The following is a 15381-nucleotide window of genomic DNA, read 5'->3' as shown; positions in this document are numbered from 1 at the left end:
CAACACTGCGGTAGGAAGGAAAGAAAGAAGCCACTACGCTCTTTGCGTGCACACGGTGACGTCAGAAGAAATGTTTCTGCCCATGCTCGCGAGGACAGGAGCAGATGAGCCCCACTGCAGCTGATAAATGTGTTGTAGTGATGTAATGTTGCCTGTTTGGTGACTACGGATGGCTGTTTGCGCCAGGCTCTGCGGAGTGGGTCAGTCTCGGAGGTGCCGGAGGCGACAGCGGAATAGCCAGCAGGATCAAGGCAGCGATTCCGACATGGACGAGGAGGAAGAGGAGCGGATCGTCGGCCAGAGGAAAGGCGACGCAGGTGGAGGCAGCGGAGGCCCGGAGCACGGCGGCGGCGGCGTCGCCACTGCAGGGCCGAGCGACGCTTGTGAATATGGCAGCCGTCATGTCAACAGAGGAGGCTGTCTGGATCGCGCGACCACGGGACCTCTACACCCCCAATTATTAACGGAGTTACCGCCGGAGCTTTTAGTGGAAATATTTTCCTTGCTTCCAGGAACAGTTCTACCAAACGTTGCCCTCGTTTGCAAGAAATTCAGACAAATTCTCAACACGGAAACCATCTGGAGAAGGCGGTGCATGGAGGGTAAATATAGCAACTACTGGAGATAGTTTAAAGCCTAAAATAACGTTAGATAGACACATAATGGAGAGTCAAATATGAGATATGTCGATCAGGCGACGTGAAATGCCTTCTCGTCAGGTTACGTGCCAGCTCTGGTTTCACGGAAACGTTTTTCCCTAAAAGCATTTTTATCGATCTGCACGGGAAACATGAAGGGAAGTACCTTTAACCCAGCCGCGGAATCCTAATTCAGTGCTGTAAAAAAAAAAATAGACCAAGAGCTTTCCCTGTTATGAGGCCCATGTCAGCCATTCAGTGTTGATAAGACTGGGTGCAGGCGCGGGCCTAGCCTTTCTGGGGGCCGTGGGCATTCTTGTTATGATCCCCCCCTCCCCCCAAACCATCACACTGTACTGTAAGTCAGCAGATGACTCCGATAACCATATGCCTCATAGCATTAGACGCAAACCTATTGAAAAATTCAAAGATATAGTTTCTGATTTCCTCACGGCTCACTTATGATGTTTTAAAAACATGTCAAATAGTGCTGCTGCAACGTGTAGAGAAATAAATATTCATTAATCAAGGGATTTTTGAAATTTTCTTTGGCAATAAATAATAAATTCTATAAATCTGTATGGACAAAATAAGCAGAGACAGATATTAAACGTGTAAATACCACAGTATAATACATAACACAAAGTTAAACTGTCACATTACACAACCTTAAATTAAATAATTTTACCAAGTAAAAATATGAACTACATTCTCATTCCAGGTAATCTGGTGTTAACATTTGCTAATTACATTAGCTTCAAGATGTAATAAATTTAATTGGGGATTAAGTTATTTGAATGCCAACACAAAAAAAACCTAAATAAAGCTAGAACAATTAGTTGATTAATTATCTCGTTAAATCAATTGAACACAATTTTGATAATTGTCTCGATTAATCGTTTGGTTCTTTTTTTCATAAAAAGAAAAAAGTAAAATTCTCTAATTTCAGACACCTAAATGTATATACTGCCCTAAATTAAAAAATGCTTTTGCAATAGGCATTTATCGTTAAGCCCTTTTATAGATGCACATTAATCTATTAATTGGAACAATATGCTGTAGATTATGAAAGTAAACAAGAAGAGACATTCCTTGTACCAAAATGGCACTTACAGAAGAATAGGAACAAATACTATACAAATACAACAAATACTACTGCAAGCATACACAGTTGCAGTTAGAAATACAAAGGTATTTTTATTAAGAGATGAAAAGGCTGCAGCATATTAAAAGCATTCAATTAAGAATCTTAGCTGTCAGTTAGGCTAAAATATATGATCAGTACATCTTAAAAATGACAACACGTAACTCATGCAAAAACACAGAATTATATTACATAATAGAACCAAATTCATGATCAAATAATAAGCCTTCTCCAAAAGATTTCACATTTTCTTGTTTGGATTTCTGTAAAGGCGTGCGTCCTAAACAGCCGCTTAGTTTGCTTCTCCCTCAGGCCGTCTGTGTGCTGAAGAAATCGTGTGACTCGGAAATGGTCAGGTCACGTCTGTGTCTGCTGATTGAACTTTAATTAGACTGTCCATCTCCCTTTCAAGCGACAACATCCCTCAGAGAGAATCTGTAACATGTGACGACACAATTTCTGTTATGAATCAAGTACATATGGAGATTGCAAAGTTAAAAAATGTGACTAACTGTATTAATCAATTGTCATAACCATTTATACATATTTTTATTGTCTTTAATAAGTCAAACTTACAGTGAGTCCTTCTCCTAATTCCCTTGTGTGTTTTTTCTCTGCAGAGTTTGGCATGAAGGAAGACCTGAGGAAGATGGAGGCAGGAGGAGTATCTAGCCAGGACCTTTATGTTAAACGTCAGTATGACAGCTCTCAGTCATCCTTTATTGATCCAATGAAGTATTTGGCTCATTCCTTTTCATTTGGGTCATTCCGTGTTTGCACCCTCACATATGTTTGTGTGCATGTGTGGTACAGTAGGTGTCCAAAAAGAGCATCGTAATGTTGACTCTGGTCTGCAGCAGATGGAAAGCCTTCCCGGCAAATGCTTTTTAAATAATTGTATTTTCTCTGTCCCACCTAAACTTAGAAAGTTGATGGTATAACTTTGTTTGAATGTATTCTCCCCCATCTGTTCCTAAATTTGTCTATTAGCAGAGATTTAGAGCATATTTTTCTTCTTTAAATACCAGCTGCCCCAAAACACATCAGGCAAAGTGGTGGAAAGAGCTGCTGCCTCTTTGAATGAATTATTTTGGCACATCACTGCATTCATCAGAGCGCTGTGCTGCGCTGGACCCACCTCGGTCCGTGGCTGCTCTACACATGCCTATGTTGTGCCTGTGCAGGTGTCAACCCGCGGGTGAAGTCTGGGCGCTTTATGAAGCTCCTCCCGGACTACGAGCACATGGACTATAGAGACGTGTACACGCACTGTATGTACATGGGCCTCAAAGTGGATGGCTGCAGCATGAGGGGATGTGTGTGTGGGACTTACACTGATTTCATTTGAAAACAAACTGTGACTGTATAACAGCAGAGTTATGCATCCTGTGTTAATAGTACATGTGTTATTAATTCTTCCCGCACTGTTTGCTTGCATCTTAAGTGTGAAATGGGAGGCCAGATAATTTGGTGTGCAGTGTGTGGTGTTTAGAAACACGGCTGACAGGAACAGCTCAGTTTACACTTTCTTCCCTTTGGGTTTACATCTCACAGACTCCATTAGGGCATTAAAGAACAAGTGGGCTGAGTGGCTTCTAACATCTCCTCTGGTGTTTTCAACCATGCATTGTGTAGCTCGTAGTAAATCACGAGTGTAGCGCTGCAGAAATTGATCAGTATGGTGTGCTATTGTGCTCTCATGTTGCAGTGCTTCACCCGTATAGGCATATCTTGGGCCTATGGCAGCCTGATATAGGTCCTTATGGCGGGTTGCTCAATGTTGTGGTAAGTGGTGTTTCTCAGTCAAGACATTTACATTGAGATTAGGAACAATGACCGCAGTTTACAGTTTGTTGACCTCTTTGTATGATCATTCATGATGCAGTAATCTATAGCTGCAAATTTTGGACAGGGCAGGTAAATTATTTAAAAAAAAATTCCTCCAGGTGGACGGGTTGTTCGTCATTGGCTGGATGTATTTGCCACCTCATGACCCCCGTGTGGAGGATCCCATGAGAAGACGGCCGTTGTTCCGTATCCACATGTGGGAGAGCAAAAAGGCCACAGTGGAGTGTATGTATGGACACAAAGGTCCCCACAAAGGAGACATACAGGTGAGGACTTACACAATAAAAAAGCTTATCTGTGCACCGAAGAGATCAGCTCTACAGAATTTAAAGGATATTTCCTGACACAGATAACTGATTCTACTTTAATTTGAGGTTAGTAGCTTGTGAATGTAGGTCATTCTCTAATATGTGTCATATTCTGTTATTTTTAGACGGTAAAGAAGGATGAATTTTCAACGAAGTGTAACCAGACTGATCATCACCGCATGCCAGGAGGCAGACAGGAGGTGGGTTAAATTGGGGAACTTTCTACCTGAAATCTTTTGATGATCTGTTTAAATTGTTTTGTTTTTTTAAAGCATATGTTTACTGATCAGAATCAGATTTATTGGCCAGGTATGCTAACACATACAAGGAATAATGACGAGGAATGATAAATGTTTAAATTCAAAGTCAATCATCAGCGTGTGTGTGTGTGTGTGTGTGTGTGTGTGTGTGTGTGTGTGTGTGTGTGTGTGTGTGTGTGTGTGTGTAGGAGTTCAGGACATGGTTGGAGGAAGAATGGGGCCGGACGCTGGAAGAAATCTTTCATGAGCACATGCAGGAGCTCATCCTGATGAAGTTCATTTATACTAGTCAATATGAGTATGACTCTCTTCCTTGCATACACTTCCTCTGTAGCTGAAATCAAGTGTCATTGACTTCAACACCTTCAATAGCTCTCAGCTTGCATTTTTAACAATAACGACAAGTCTAGGCAGAGGCTAAGTAAACCTGTGGCTTCCATTTTCTTTCCTATGACAGTAATTGCTTGACGTACCGGAGGATCTACCTGCCTCCTGCGATGCCCTCGGACCTGCTGCAGCCAGGCCTATTCAAAGGCACTTATGGCAGTCATGGCTTGGAGATTGTCATGCTCAGTTTCCACGGGACTTCTGCAAGAGCCACCAAACTCACCGTAAGTTAGTGAATAGTAATTGTCAGAGGTCCAGTGATATAAAGTAATCACAGGCTGTTTACCTGTCCCTCTAGGATGTCACAGAGGCGTTTTAGTGTTTGTTGTTATCAAAAATGCTTGACATTGCAGGGACTTTTGCCTGTAAAATATTTTTTTAACTACTCAATAATCAAAAGAGACTCATGTAATTACTTCCTATGACAATAAGCAATTCAAACATCACAGAAATAGCTGGGAATATTTAAAATCTCAGCTAATCAAGAACCGTAGACTCAAAGTTATACAAATAAACTTCGTCATAAAAGTGACTTAGCGTTACAAAACACGCATTTTTAAATAAATACTTTAAATTCTTAAAAACAAACAAATTAATTCAACACATACACAAGTGAAGTGCAAACTAAAACGGTAAGGGTGCATATAACTTATGTCATTTTCACACTGTACGATTAGACTGATGTAGGGAAGTGAGGCGATTGTTAAGCGAATTTTCATTATAAGACTACATTTCTCATAAACCCGGTCACTTCCGGTTTTCGTAATTTTTTCAGTTAACTGGCATGCAGTTTGTTTTAATGAGAGGTTGAAGAGCCTTCATGGCTGTAAATTGTTATTTTTTTGATAAATCATGTTTTGTTTGAACAGGCTCATTGTGCTGTAATAGTTTCAGCAGTGAACACATTTATTGTAGAGAAATCTTATGAATTTTGCAATAGTGCAAGCACTGAAAATATGGCAGAAATGAGTTGAGTTTGCATTAATTAATGTGACTGCAAGATTGCGATTTCCAGGAGGGACTGGTTTACAGCTGTATGGACATAATTTTCCACAGAAAGACTGCTTTCTTGTAAATAAACTCTACAACTAAAATTCCTGTTTAAATCACACTGATATCAGACTGCTTTTGAATGAACATTGTCATATTTATTACCTTGGGCATCTAAGATTAAACCACAAAATGAATCTGCAAACGCCTTTCTGCAGGGAGACCCCAATGTTCCTGCAGGACAACTCACATTGGACGTTGACCTGAGTCGGCCTGTGGTCCTCCCAGATTTGGAGCAACAGCGCAACATTGAGGAGCTGTCCCGGCTGGTACTCGGGGTGCACGAGGAAGTACAGCGGGAGGTGCAACAACAGGCAAATGGCGCCTCAACGTCAGTCCGACATGCAGCAGAAGGGGCCTCTGGCGGTGGCAGAGGGGCAGAAGAGATGGAGGCAGACAGTGGTGCCTGTGCAGACAGCTGCCAGTCTGGCCCGAGCAGCAGAAGAACCAATCCTCCTGAAGCCCAGCCCTTCGTCCTGCCTCTCGGGGTTATGGCTCGCAATGAAGTGTACCCTCGCACCTGCAGGAAATGGTAAGGACTCGGTATAAATTCCACAGTGCAGATGTGGATGTATTGTAGCTGCTGCTTTGCTACAATATTAATGTAGATTGTTGAATGAGCATCCTGAAAACATGATCCCAAACCACAGAATTTGTAATTTGTCACTATATGAAAATAATAATGGTGATTTTGGCTTCCACAATTAGTTAAAGTGGGTCTGGAGCAAAAAGGATAGATGGAGTAAAATAATGCGAGTACCTGAAATGGTGTATCACATTAACATTAATTTTTTGACAAGTCACATACATTTAGCAGGTTGGAGATCACTGATTAGCAGACCTCAAAACAAAAACAGCCGCTGGGCTGCATCGCATTACAAGCAACCTGCAAGAGGAATGTACCTACAAACATCTTTTATTGTCACCTTAAAAGAAAATGCCCAAATGTTACTACTAATAGTAATAGTACTAATATTAATAGTTATTCATTACAAACTGAAATGCAATTTGAAGATGGTTAAGGATCATTTTTATTGTTTGATTTGCATATTTTAGCTAAAATAACCGCTGCCCTCTTTTTCCTTTATCTATGAATCTATATATGAGCGGCATTAACCAATAAGAGGTTGCTATAAATCTTTTTGAAATTGGAATGTAATATTCAGTAATTGGTACATTTAATTATTAAAGTAAAATACCATGGTCATAAGCGTTGCTGTAATTTTCTGTACTTGTGTGCACAGACTCTACAAACCATTGAAATAGATGTGTCTCCTTTTCAGCTTCTATGGGACAGGCCTGATTGCTGGGCATGGCTTTACGAGTCCAGAGCGCACCCCGGGGCTCTTTGTGCTGTTTGATGAGGACCATTTTGGTTTCATCTGGCTGGAGTTGAAGTCTTTCAGTCTGTACAGTCGCCTGACGGACCACCTGCCCCATGCTCACGCCCCTAACATGGAGCGATTTGAGGCCATGCTGTGCAACATGCAGTCCTGGACATCCTGATGCAGCAAGCTTTAAGTCTCCTCCCACGATACAAGGCAGAATAACGAGCATTATACACGAATCACCTCTGTTCTCTGCTGACATTAACTCTCCTGGTTTTTATCTGTAACAGTTTCACAAACTTTAGGTTTTACTATCTAACTTTAGCTAGTTTGTCACCTTGATCGTGCACACTCGCGCACCTGTTCCCATTCAAGCACCTTGAAAGGCCTCCCAAGTCACCATTTATCACCTCAGTATGACCTTAATCCTCCAGTGCAGCATGATAATGGGTCATATAAATGTTATTTATTTATTTATTCCCTGCTGGAAAAAAAAAGAAGAATGATACCACTTAATACCATTTATTATGGATCAAACTGTATGTGCCTCTGATTCTAAACCATGTCTGTACTTGGTAGTGCTTGAAGAAAGGTGTCCAATGTATTCTACTATATAATGGTATTATTCTGATTTCACTGCCCATCATATTGAAGTGCATGCTGCGGTTTATTTAGCTCTTATTGCATTTCACTCATAACCCAGTACCTGAACACTTTTATTTCTAAGGAGCAGCATGCCTTGCTTTTTTTTTTTCTTTTTTTTTTTTTTGCGGTGACGGGGGTTGGTCATTGTTGTTTTTGCTTTAAAGACATCAGAACTTAAAAGAAGACAGCATCTCAGGTGTTTTTCTCCTTGCCACAAGTTAGTGAAAACAAAACTATTTATGTGTATTACAACCAAAAGGTATCAAGTTACATTCATTGAATACATTTGTCTAATGGATATAGAGTGAGTTTTACAACTGGGCAATTTTCTAACTGTTGACCCACTGTCTTATCAAACACTGTAATTATGTCAGCCAGTTTTTGCCCTTTGAGCTCGAGATATCTTTTTCAGTGATACACTTTGGTTCATGGTCCTACATTAAACATACTCAATGTCACTACACCCAACATATTACGTAAGTTGAAAAAAATGTATTGCAATAGAATAACTTAACCTATACATCAGCTGGATTTATTGAAAGTATCCAAATTATACAGTTTATATGTCTGTAATTATGGTCTGAAACAGAAACTCCTCTCACCTTTGAAATGTAGTGCATTTGTTGTTTGTTAAAATGGCTGACACAGTGTTTGCCTGGCTTTATACCTGCAAAACAACTCCCTCCAGTTTTCCCCATTTATATCAAACTTGACACCAGGCTAGTTGAACATTATACAAACTAACAGCTCAAAGTGCATCTCAATACCAAGTTAAGTGTCTGTATGAATCATTAAGGCCTGTTGGTGATGCCCGGTAGCTTTCCTACTCCAAGTGCACTTTTCTGGGCAGTATAGTGAATCATTCAAAAACCACTGGCCAGCACTTTTATATCAGACTGCAGCTTTACTAACATTTGCAAAAACATAAAATGTCTGCTAAAGTGTCATTGATTTATTTTTGTTACATTTGATCAATTTCGTATCATTTAGTGTATTTGTTTCATACAGTCTCCTCTATGTAAACCCAGCTCGTTGAATGATTTGCCTTTGAAGTGTTGCTTTGTACTATTTTCAATGCCATTTGGCTGATTTTGTGGAAAACTAAGTTTGACCTATTGAACTGCTCACATCAGACTTCAGGGAGCTTTTCAGCTTAAGCGCTCTTCTCAGTAATAAAAAAACTGAAAAGAACCTCTTTGTCACATCTGTTTATTTTTACAACAGCTTGTGTTTCACACAGTAACACAAGGCCGCTGTTCTCACCCATCATCAGAAAGGATGATCTCCTTTCTCATCTTCAATTTTGATTGAAATGTAATAAAATTTGTAATGTTTTACACAATCGCCTTATATTACATATTATAGTAGAAACAATTATCTTAAGTACCACATGTTCCCCTTTCATACCAAAATGCTGGACCCATCAAAACCCCCGATTACCAGTGTTAACCCTTTCATACTACTATCCAGTGTGTTTGTATTTTCCCAGTTTTGAACCACACATTTGGCTGACACTCTGTTGGAATGGAGGGAAGAGATGTGACTGGTCTACAGCTCGCCGTGCTCCATTTTTTCAATGTGTTGCTTGAGCTTCTCCGGGAAGGTCTGGGTCAGGAACACAACCCGGTCCTTCTTCAGGTACTGACCAGTTACCTGCTCCTTTAAACCGATTGCCAGGTACTCTTCTTCTGCTCCATACTTTGGCCAGTGGGCGAGGCCTTTCCCATTAGGAGACCTACACACACACACACAAAAGTTATGAGCAACTTTGTGTTTTGTGTGACTATAACTTCAAATAAGTTGTCATTCCTACCCTGTGCGAGCAAAGTTGCCCCAGTAGTTCATCATTATTCGGCTCAACTGTTCCTCCTCTTCGGGGCATGGATCTAAAATGGCGATAATCTATTGAAATATTTTGCTCTCTAGAAAAACACAAAGGCAAGCCAGATATCTGGTGGTGTATGGAAACAAGAATTTGTATGTGGCACTTACCACCTATTTTGACATGTGTAGTCGTGAAGCAAAATCCAAACACCATTAAGACCTCATCTCCATGGTCACTCTTGACAAAGCTGGGCCTTTGCTCCTGCAGCATTTTGGGAGCATGCTGGTACTCATACAGGTATACAGCAGCACCTGCATCTAGAAGTAGACAATGGGTGTGACAGTTGTTTAAGAAAGTGTGTGACAGTCAATAACATTTGACTTTTATAACAACTACCTCTGTGAGAATTAGAAGCTTGGACGGCTGGAGTGTTGAAGAGCAGATCTCCAATAATCTCAATGAATGCATCTCTGTTTTTCACACGGTCCTCACCAGATCCAACATATTCATCCATCAACAAATCTTTGAAGAATGCATCTTTAGGCTGGAGAAAATCAACAACACATATGTCAAAGAAGCTTGAGCATGTTGAAGAATAGTAATATTGTAATATCAGGTGGTGTCTGTCTTACATCCGGATAGAACACAGACAGTATGTTCACAATCTGCTCCCGATCCATTCCCTCAGTCCAGTTTTGAGGAGCAAGGAACTAAAGTAGGACCCAACTGCGGTTAACATTTCATATATGCACAGAAGCAAAACAATACAAAGTTTTGACGGGCTCATCTGGAGATCAGTTAAGCACTTACATTAGGAAGTAACCATCCTCCTTCATCATTATTAACGCCAGTCATGAATGGTACAGTGAGGAGTTCATGATTACTTAACAGCTCATTCACAGTTTTTTTCAGGAAGTGTCCATCCACATTTAAAGGATATCTCAGTTGTACATTCTGGAGGGAATAAAATGTAGAAATGTTGAGACAGCATAAAAACAGCCAAATATAAAGGGACTTTTGCACACTGTATCTCACCTCTGTAAGATCCAAAATAGTATCAAGACCAAGGTTTCTAAAGCAATCACTGATCTTCTCTGTGCTTTCGTGGCTACACCCAGATACATTTGCAACCATCTGAGGACAGACGTGAAGGATAACTCCAAACAATTTAGAAACATATGATGTGATGCTCTCAGTGCTGTGCATTGAAGAATGTTAAGACACACAGAAAGAAGCAGTTTGATAATTAACCTGCATCGCTGGTACAGGATTGTCATCCATAAGTATGTCCATTGAAGCTGTCCCACTCTCAGCGATGGCATGGTGGAACAGGCCATCAGACAATGGTGAGAGAAGCTGTTCATTCAAGTCACAGAAAAGATGAAAAAAAAAAAAAAAAGGTTATGTGGACAGATGTAACCTTGCAAAGGCACAAGTACAACATTTGCATACAGTTTATTTGAAGCAATTTATATGCAGAGTGATCCTTACCAGGAGGCATACACTCACTCCACCAGCAGACTCCCCAAATATGGTCACTAAATCTGGATCTCCTCCAAAGTTGTGAATGTGCTGCTTGACCCACCTCAGGGCTTGTACCTGGTCCAGCATGCCAAAGTTCCCAGACATGTGCTCATCTCCAGTGCTAGACAGAACATAGAGTTACAGTCTATGTTCACACCAGCTGTTCACATGTGGCAGAGATCAGATCAAAAGTAGTAGAACATAGTGACAGTATTCTCTAACTGTCGTTAGTCGCGAGTCTATTTACCTGAGAAATCCCAGAGCTCCCAAGCGATACTGGATCACAACCACAACCACATCCTGGTAAGCAGCCATCGCAGAGCCATCAAACATTGAAGCAGACCCCAAAACAAAGCCTCCACCATGGATCCAAACCATGACCTGGCAAAGAAAAAAAGTCCTCAATCATTTCTCTACAGTATAAATGACTTTTTTTTTTTTTTTTTTTTTTTTTTTATTCCTACTAATTTCAACACAAAAGAGTCTCAGTCAAGTTACATTAAACTAAACAAAGACTTCGTTAAACAAACTGACCGATACAAAAACAAGACGTCAGGTTGGGATTAGAGGTAAGACCATTACCATCCGGTTCTAAATATGGGCATCATTATTCATATGCGCCATTATGAATTATTTAAAAGCATTACAAAAAACAGATGCTATAACACTATCCAAACTTTTCCAGAGCTGAATCTCAGTAGCCGAGCAGCATCACTCAAAGCCTGCAGTAAAGGGTTCTTACTGGGAGCTTGGCATCGTGAGCTCTGTTCGCAGGAGTGTAAATGTTGAGGTAAAGGCAGTCTTCTGAAACGTCCGGGATTTCCATAGTTATGTTACCAAGTTTTTCAAGCATCAGGGAAACCATTGGTTTACTCTGAATGCACCTAAAATAGAGACATTTTCAGATCAATAAGTATTGGGCAGAATTGCTTCAAGTTTAGGAGCAAAAACTGGAGCGCACACGTCTTACATGAATGGCTGCTGGGTTGCGTCTTTCACTCCTTCCCATCCTTCTACCGGCTGAGGTGCAGCCAGTCTCAAGGAGGGGCCGAGGGGTGGCTTGGCAAATGGGATACCCAGGTAGGCATAAACTCCATCTTCCTTCCCCTTTACAGTCAAAAATGTACCTCTCAGGCTGCCGAGCTCTGTTTGGACTTCAGGGGCTGTCAGGATATTAAAGGAAGTCAGTCAGAATCATAATGTAACACTTTCCCATGGAAAAATACTTTTTCAAACATACTAGCTTTAAATCTGCAACAGTTGTTTAAATCTTATGTTTATATAGATACACATGTGCAGCTAAAAAAGTGGACAAGTGTTAGTATCATAACTTTAAATTTAATAATGAGTCATGTATTCAGCCAAGTTAAATCGTTCGTTTGGTGGATGTGCATTGGACTGGTTTGGGTATTTAGTCTGACTAATTTATCAGTTGGCCATTATCACATATATTTGAATCGGCGTACACATTGTCTTTAAACTTTTTTTTAACAGAACACAATGCAGAAAAAGATGCTTGAGGGAATTCAGAAATGTATTTATTTGTGGTTTAAAAAAAATATATATTTATGGTTAATTATAATCATTACATTCCCAGTGAAGTTTTTGATGTCAAACAATAAAGTTTATCATTAAATTGTAAAATATTCTTCTTCAATTACACACGTCTGTCACAAGTGTTTGATAACCCTATTTTGTCGATATCCATCTATCTATCGATCTATATCTATTTTTTTCCTTCTTAATAGCAGTCACGGCCCCAACCATCCAGTATTGGTCTGGCTGGAGTCTTTATGTTTTGATTGTGAAAACTCAATTTATTCTAATGTTAGGTTGCCATTTTAAGAACCGGACATAGACCACAGATGAAAATGATAGGATAACTCATTTTCCTGTTGACCATTGAGTACACTTCCTGTCAAATACATAAATAAATCAAAGACATGTCTCCTGTCTCCAGTGTTTGCCATGTTGCTTGTTTAACCAACTCAAATGCATATAAGCAACTGGTTCATTAATCAGTTAGTTGATCAACAGAAAGTTCATCAATGTTATTCATTGATTCAATCAAGCAAGTAATATATAAAAGGGGCTACTGACAAACATATGCTGGTTTATTCTTTTCAAGTGTGAGGACTTGAGGAATTTTATATTTTCAGGTTTTGTGAACGCCAGTATAACAAAAAGACGTCAACTTGGGTTTTAGGACATTATAATGTCTGTGATTTTTTTTGAATTTTTAATTCGATACATTACTGGTGCAGGCAGTTGGGTGGATCAAGTTTGTATTGGACACCACACGCCACTTTTCACCCATTAAACTTGGCTCTGTGCTGGTCCGGTTAGATAAGACCCTGGTTCAGATTGGTGCGCCAATGCAGTGGAGGATATTTACATATAGACCTATGTAGTGCCATTTTATCTTAAAAGGAGTGTGCTAATTTACTTTATCGCCTGCTGGATGTTACACAAACTGCTTGCTCTCAACATCGTTTAAATTCTGTTGTTGTATCGTATCTCTGTTTTCAACCAGGTGAAACTGAGTATAGTATTTGTTTATATACACCCACAGCAATTTCCATACTCTGGCTATTCTGTCAGCATGAAGTGAGCAAAACACAAGTTTGAGTAAATAAAACACTCTGCTCGGATTTTTGCTATCTGATACTTTGAGGCAACAATGAGCAGTCTATGTAGGGTAAGCGGTACCAGGAAGAGATTGCACAACATCCAGTAAACCGTATGAATTACTATTCGAGACACATTAAAAGATACATCTGAAGTATGCTATTCAGATTAACAGTGCAGTCAGATCTAATGTCGAACACAAAATGTGTCGGTTAGTTCTGTGAATCTTACCATTCAGGTCTGCAGCAATGCCGAGAAATAAAAGTAGAAAGCAGAGCGCTTGCTTTGCACAGAAATTCATGGTGGTCCTGGTGTGTGTGTGTGTGTGTGTTACGAAACTCTGCTAGACTCTGCAAAGGGAGGAAGAGCCATGGGGAGAAAAGGTCGCTGCATCTGAAGCTTTGACATTGACCGAGATAGTGCCGCACCCTCTCGCAACAGCTTCAACAAGTGACGTGAATCTGCACGTCACAACAGGTGCTCGAGAACAGGCAATCTTTTAGCACCCTTGTCCCGGGGCCTGTTTCACTAACGCAGAATTAAGATATCCAGGACACCAGAGAAAAGCCAGGTTTTACCCAGCCCAGTCAGTGCATCCTGGTTTAAAGGACGGCGCTCAACAGATGACGTGAAGGTATGAGCAATGTCCTAAAAATACACCTGTCTTGTTTGCACACATTCGTTGGGGGAGAATGTGCGTAATCAAATCCCGTTTATTACTAACTTGGTATGATCACAGTATGGATACTGTACATTTATATTGTCCCACAAATATCCAAACTGCTATGTGGATGTATAATAAAGATGTTTCTAACCCTAATAAACACTGATACATAAGGTTTGTACCCAAAAACCTATTTACTTGCACTGTACATTCACATTGTCATACAAATATTTAAAGTGCTGGCTGAGTGAGTATTTTGAACAGTAATAAACAATGCTTGTAGCCCAACACTCACTCATCTCAAAAACATAATAACAAATTTTAAGAGGATGGGGGGTTGTCATTTCCTGTCTTTTTTTTCCTGTACCCTCGCTTCTCCACCACAGCCCTCCATTCACCATACGTTTGAGTCTCAGACTCCTCACAGTACCTATTACCAAAATATTGCAGGTGAGACGGTGGCTTCCTCTCTTTTCTGCACCTTCTGCAAAGGATTACATCTGTCTTCTTTGTGTACTTCCTGGTAACAAGCTCCCTCTCCTGCTTTCTCTTCTTGTATAGTTGGGTGCTGTAGAGAACTGACTGACTGGATGATGATGATGATGTGGACTGAGCTGAAGGTATAGCAACACGGAGGAACAACACTTGAGGTGTTCCAGGGGTAGCCATCACGTATGAGGTTTCAGGAAGCTGTGCAGATGGCAAGATCAAAGGTAGAGAGACGGGTGGTGCAACTACAAAGCCAGGAAGTCCCTGAAGTAGTGGTGGTGGACCCTGAGCACTTGCTTGAGGATGCTGTCTGCCCTTGAGCCGTCCCAGCTTTGCCTCCCCGGCAGTGTTTCCCAGCCCTCGCTGATGTATTAACGAAATGAAAGCTCAGTGGACACAGACGAGCGCACGAGGGTGGGTGAGGGATGTGTGCGTGCCTGTGTCAAAGCTAAAAAAACAAAAAGCAAGACAACAGATAACTATCATGAGTATTGAACAGTATTGTATAATACAATTATATGCAACAACATTAAATTTGTATGATACAAATAAATATTTGCTTACAAGGTTTGACTTTCAGGGGGGAAAGAAGCCTTTTCACAGTCTTGGTTAGGCTGTTGCGGTTTGGCAACTTCCGACCAAT

At 40.5% G+C, this 15381-nt stretch overlaps 2 protein-coding genes across 3 annotated transcripts; one reads left to right on the top strand and one right to left on the bottom strand.

Annotated features, from left to right (window-relative positions):
- Positions 1–93: 93 nt before the first annotated feature.
- fbxo31 (F-box protein 31) lies at positions 94–8799 on the top strand. 2 transcript variants are annotated; one of them, XM_069162376.1, is made up of 10 exons: positions 94–602; positions 2403–2474; positions 2967–3053; positions 3491–3567; positions 3729–3896; positions 4064–4138; positions 4387–4496; positions 4656–4809; positions 5794–6167; positions 6919–8799. In XM_069162376.1, exons 1-10 carry the CDS (start codon positions 170–172, stop codon positions 7139–7141), a joined length of 1773 nt encoding a protein of 590 aa, XP_069018477.1. In that variant the 5' UTR covers positions 94–169; the 3' UTR covers positions 7142–8799. The 2 variants fall into 2 exon arrangements, with proteins under 2 accessions (XP_069018477.1, XP_069018478.1); XM_069162377.1 differs by lacking the exon at positions 2967–3053.
- Positions 8800–8803: 4 nt separating this feature from the next.
- On the bottom strand, positions 8804–13939 carry ces2b (carboxylesterase 2b). The gene is made up of 13 exons (XM_069162378.1): positions 13817–13939; positions 11928–12120; positions 11700–11841; positions 11205–11338; positions 10925–11078; positions 10685–10789; positions 10469–10567; positions 10244–10387; positions 10066–10143; positions 9830–9977; positions 9601–9750; positions 9422–9494; positions 8804–9343 (listed from the first exon to the last, which is right to left on the bottom strand). The coding sequence occupies exons 1-13, from the start codon at positions 13884–13886 to the stop codon at positions 9157–9159; spliced, it is 1677 nt and encodes a 558-aa protein (XP_069018479.1). The 5' UTR covers positions 13887–13939; the 3' UTR covers positions 8804–9156.
- Positions 13940–15381: the final 1442 nt, after the last annotated feature.

Source organism: Embiotoca jacksoni, unplaced genomic scaffold, assembly GCF_022577435.1.
Source record: "Embiotoca jacksoni isolate LCO1_2020_lvr unplaced genomic scaffold, fEmbJac1.0.p SCAF_3, whole genome shotgun sequence".
Classification (NCBI taxonomy): Eukaryota; Metazoa; Chordata; class Actinopteri; family Embiotocidae; genus Embiotoca; species Embiotoca jacksoni.
Note: the sequence above shows the minus strand (reverse complement) of the source record. Positions and strands in the feature narration are given on the sequence as shown.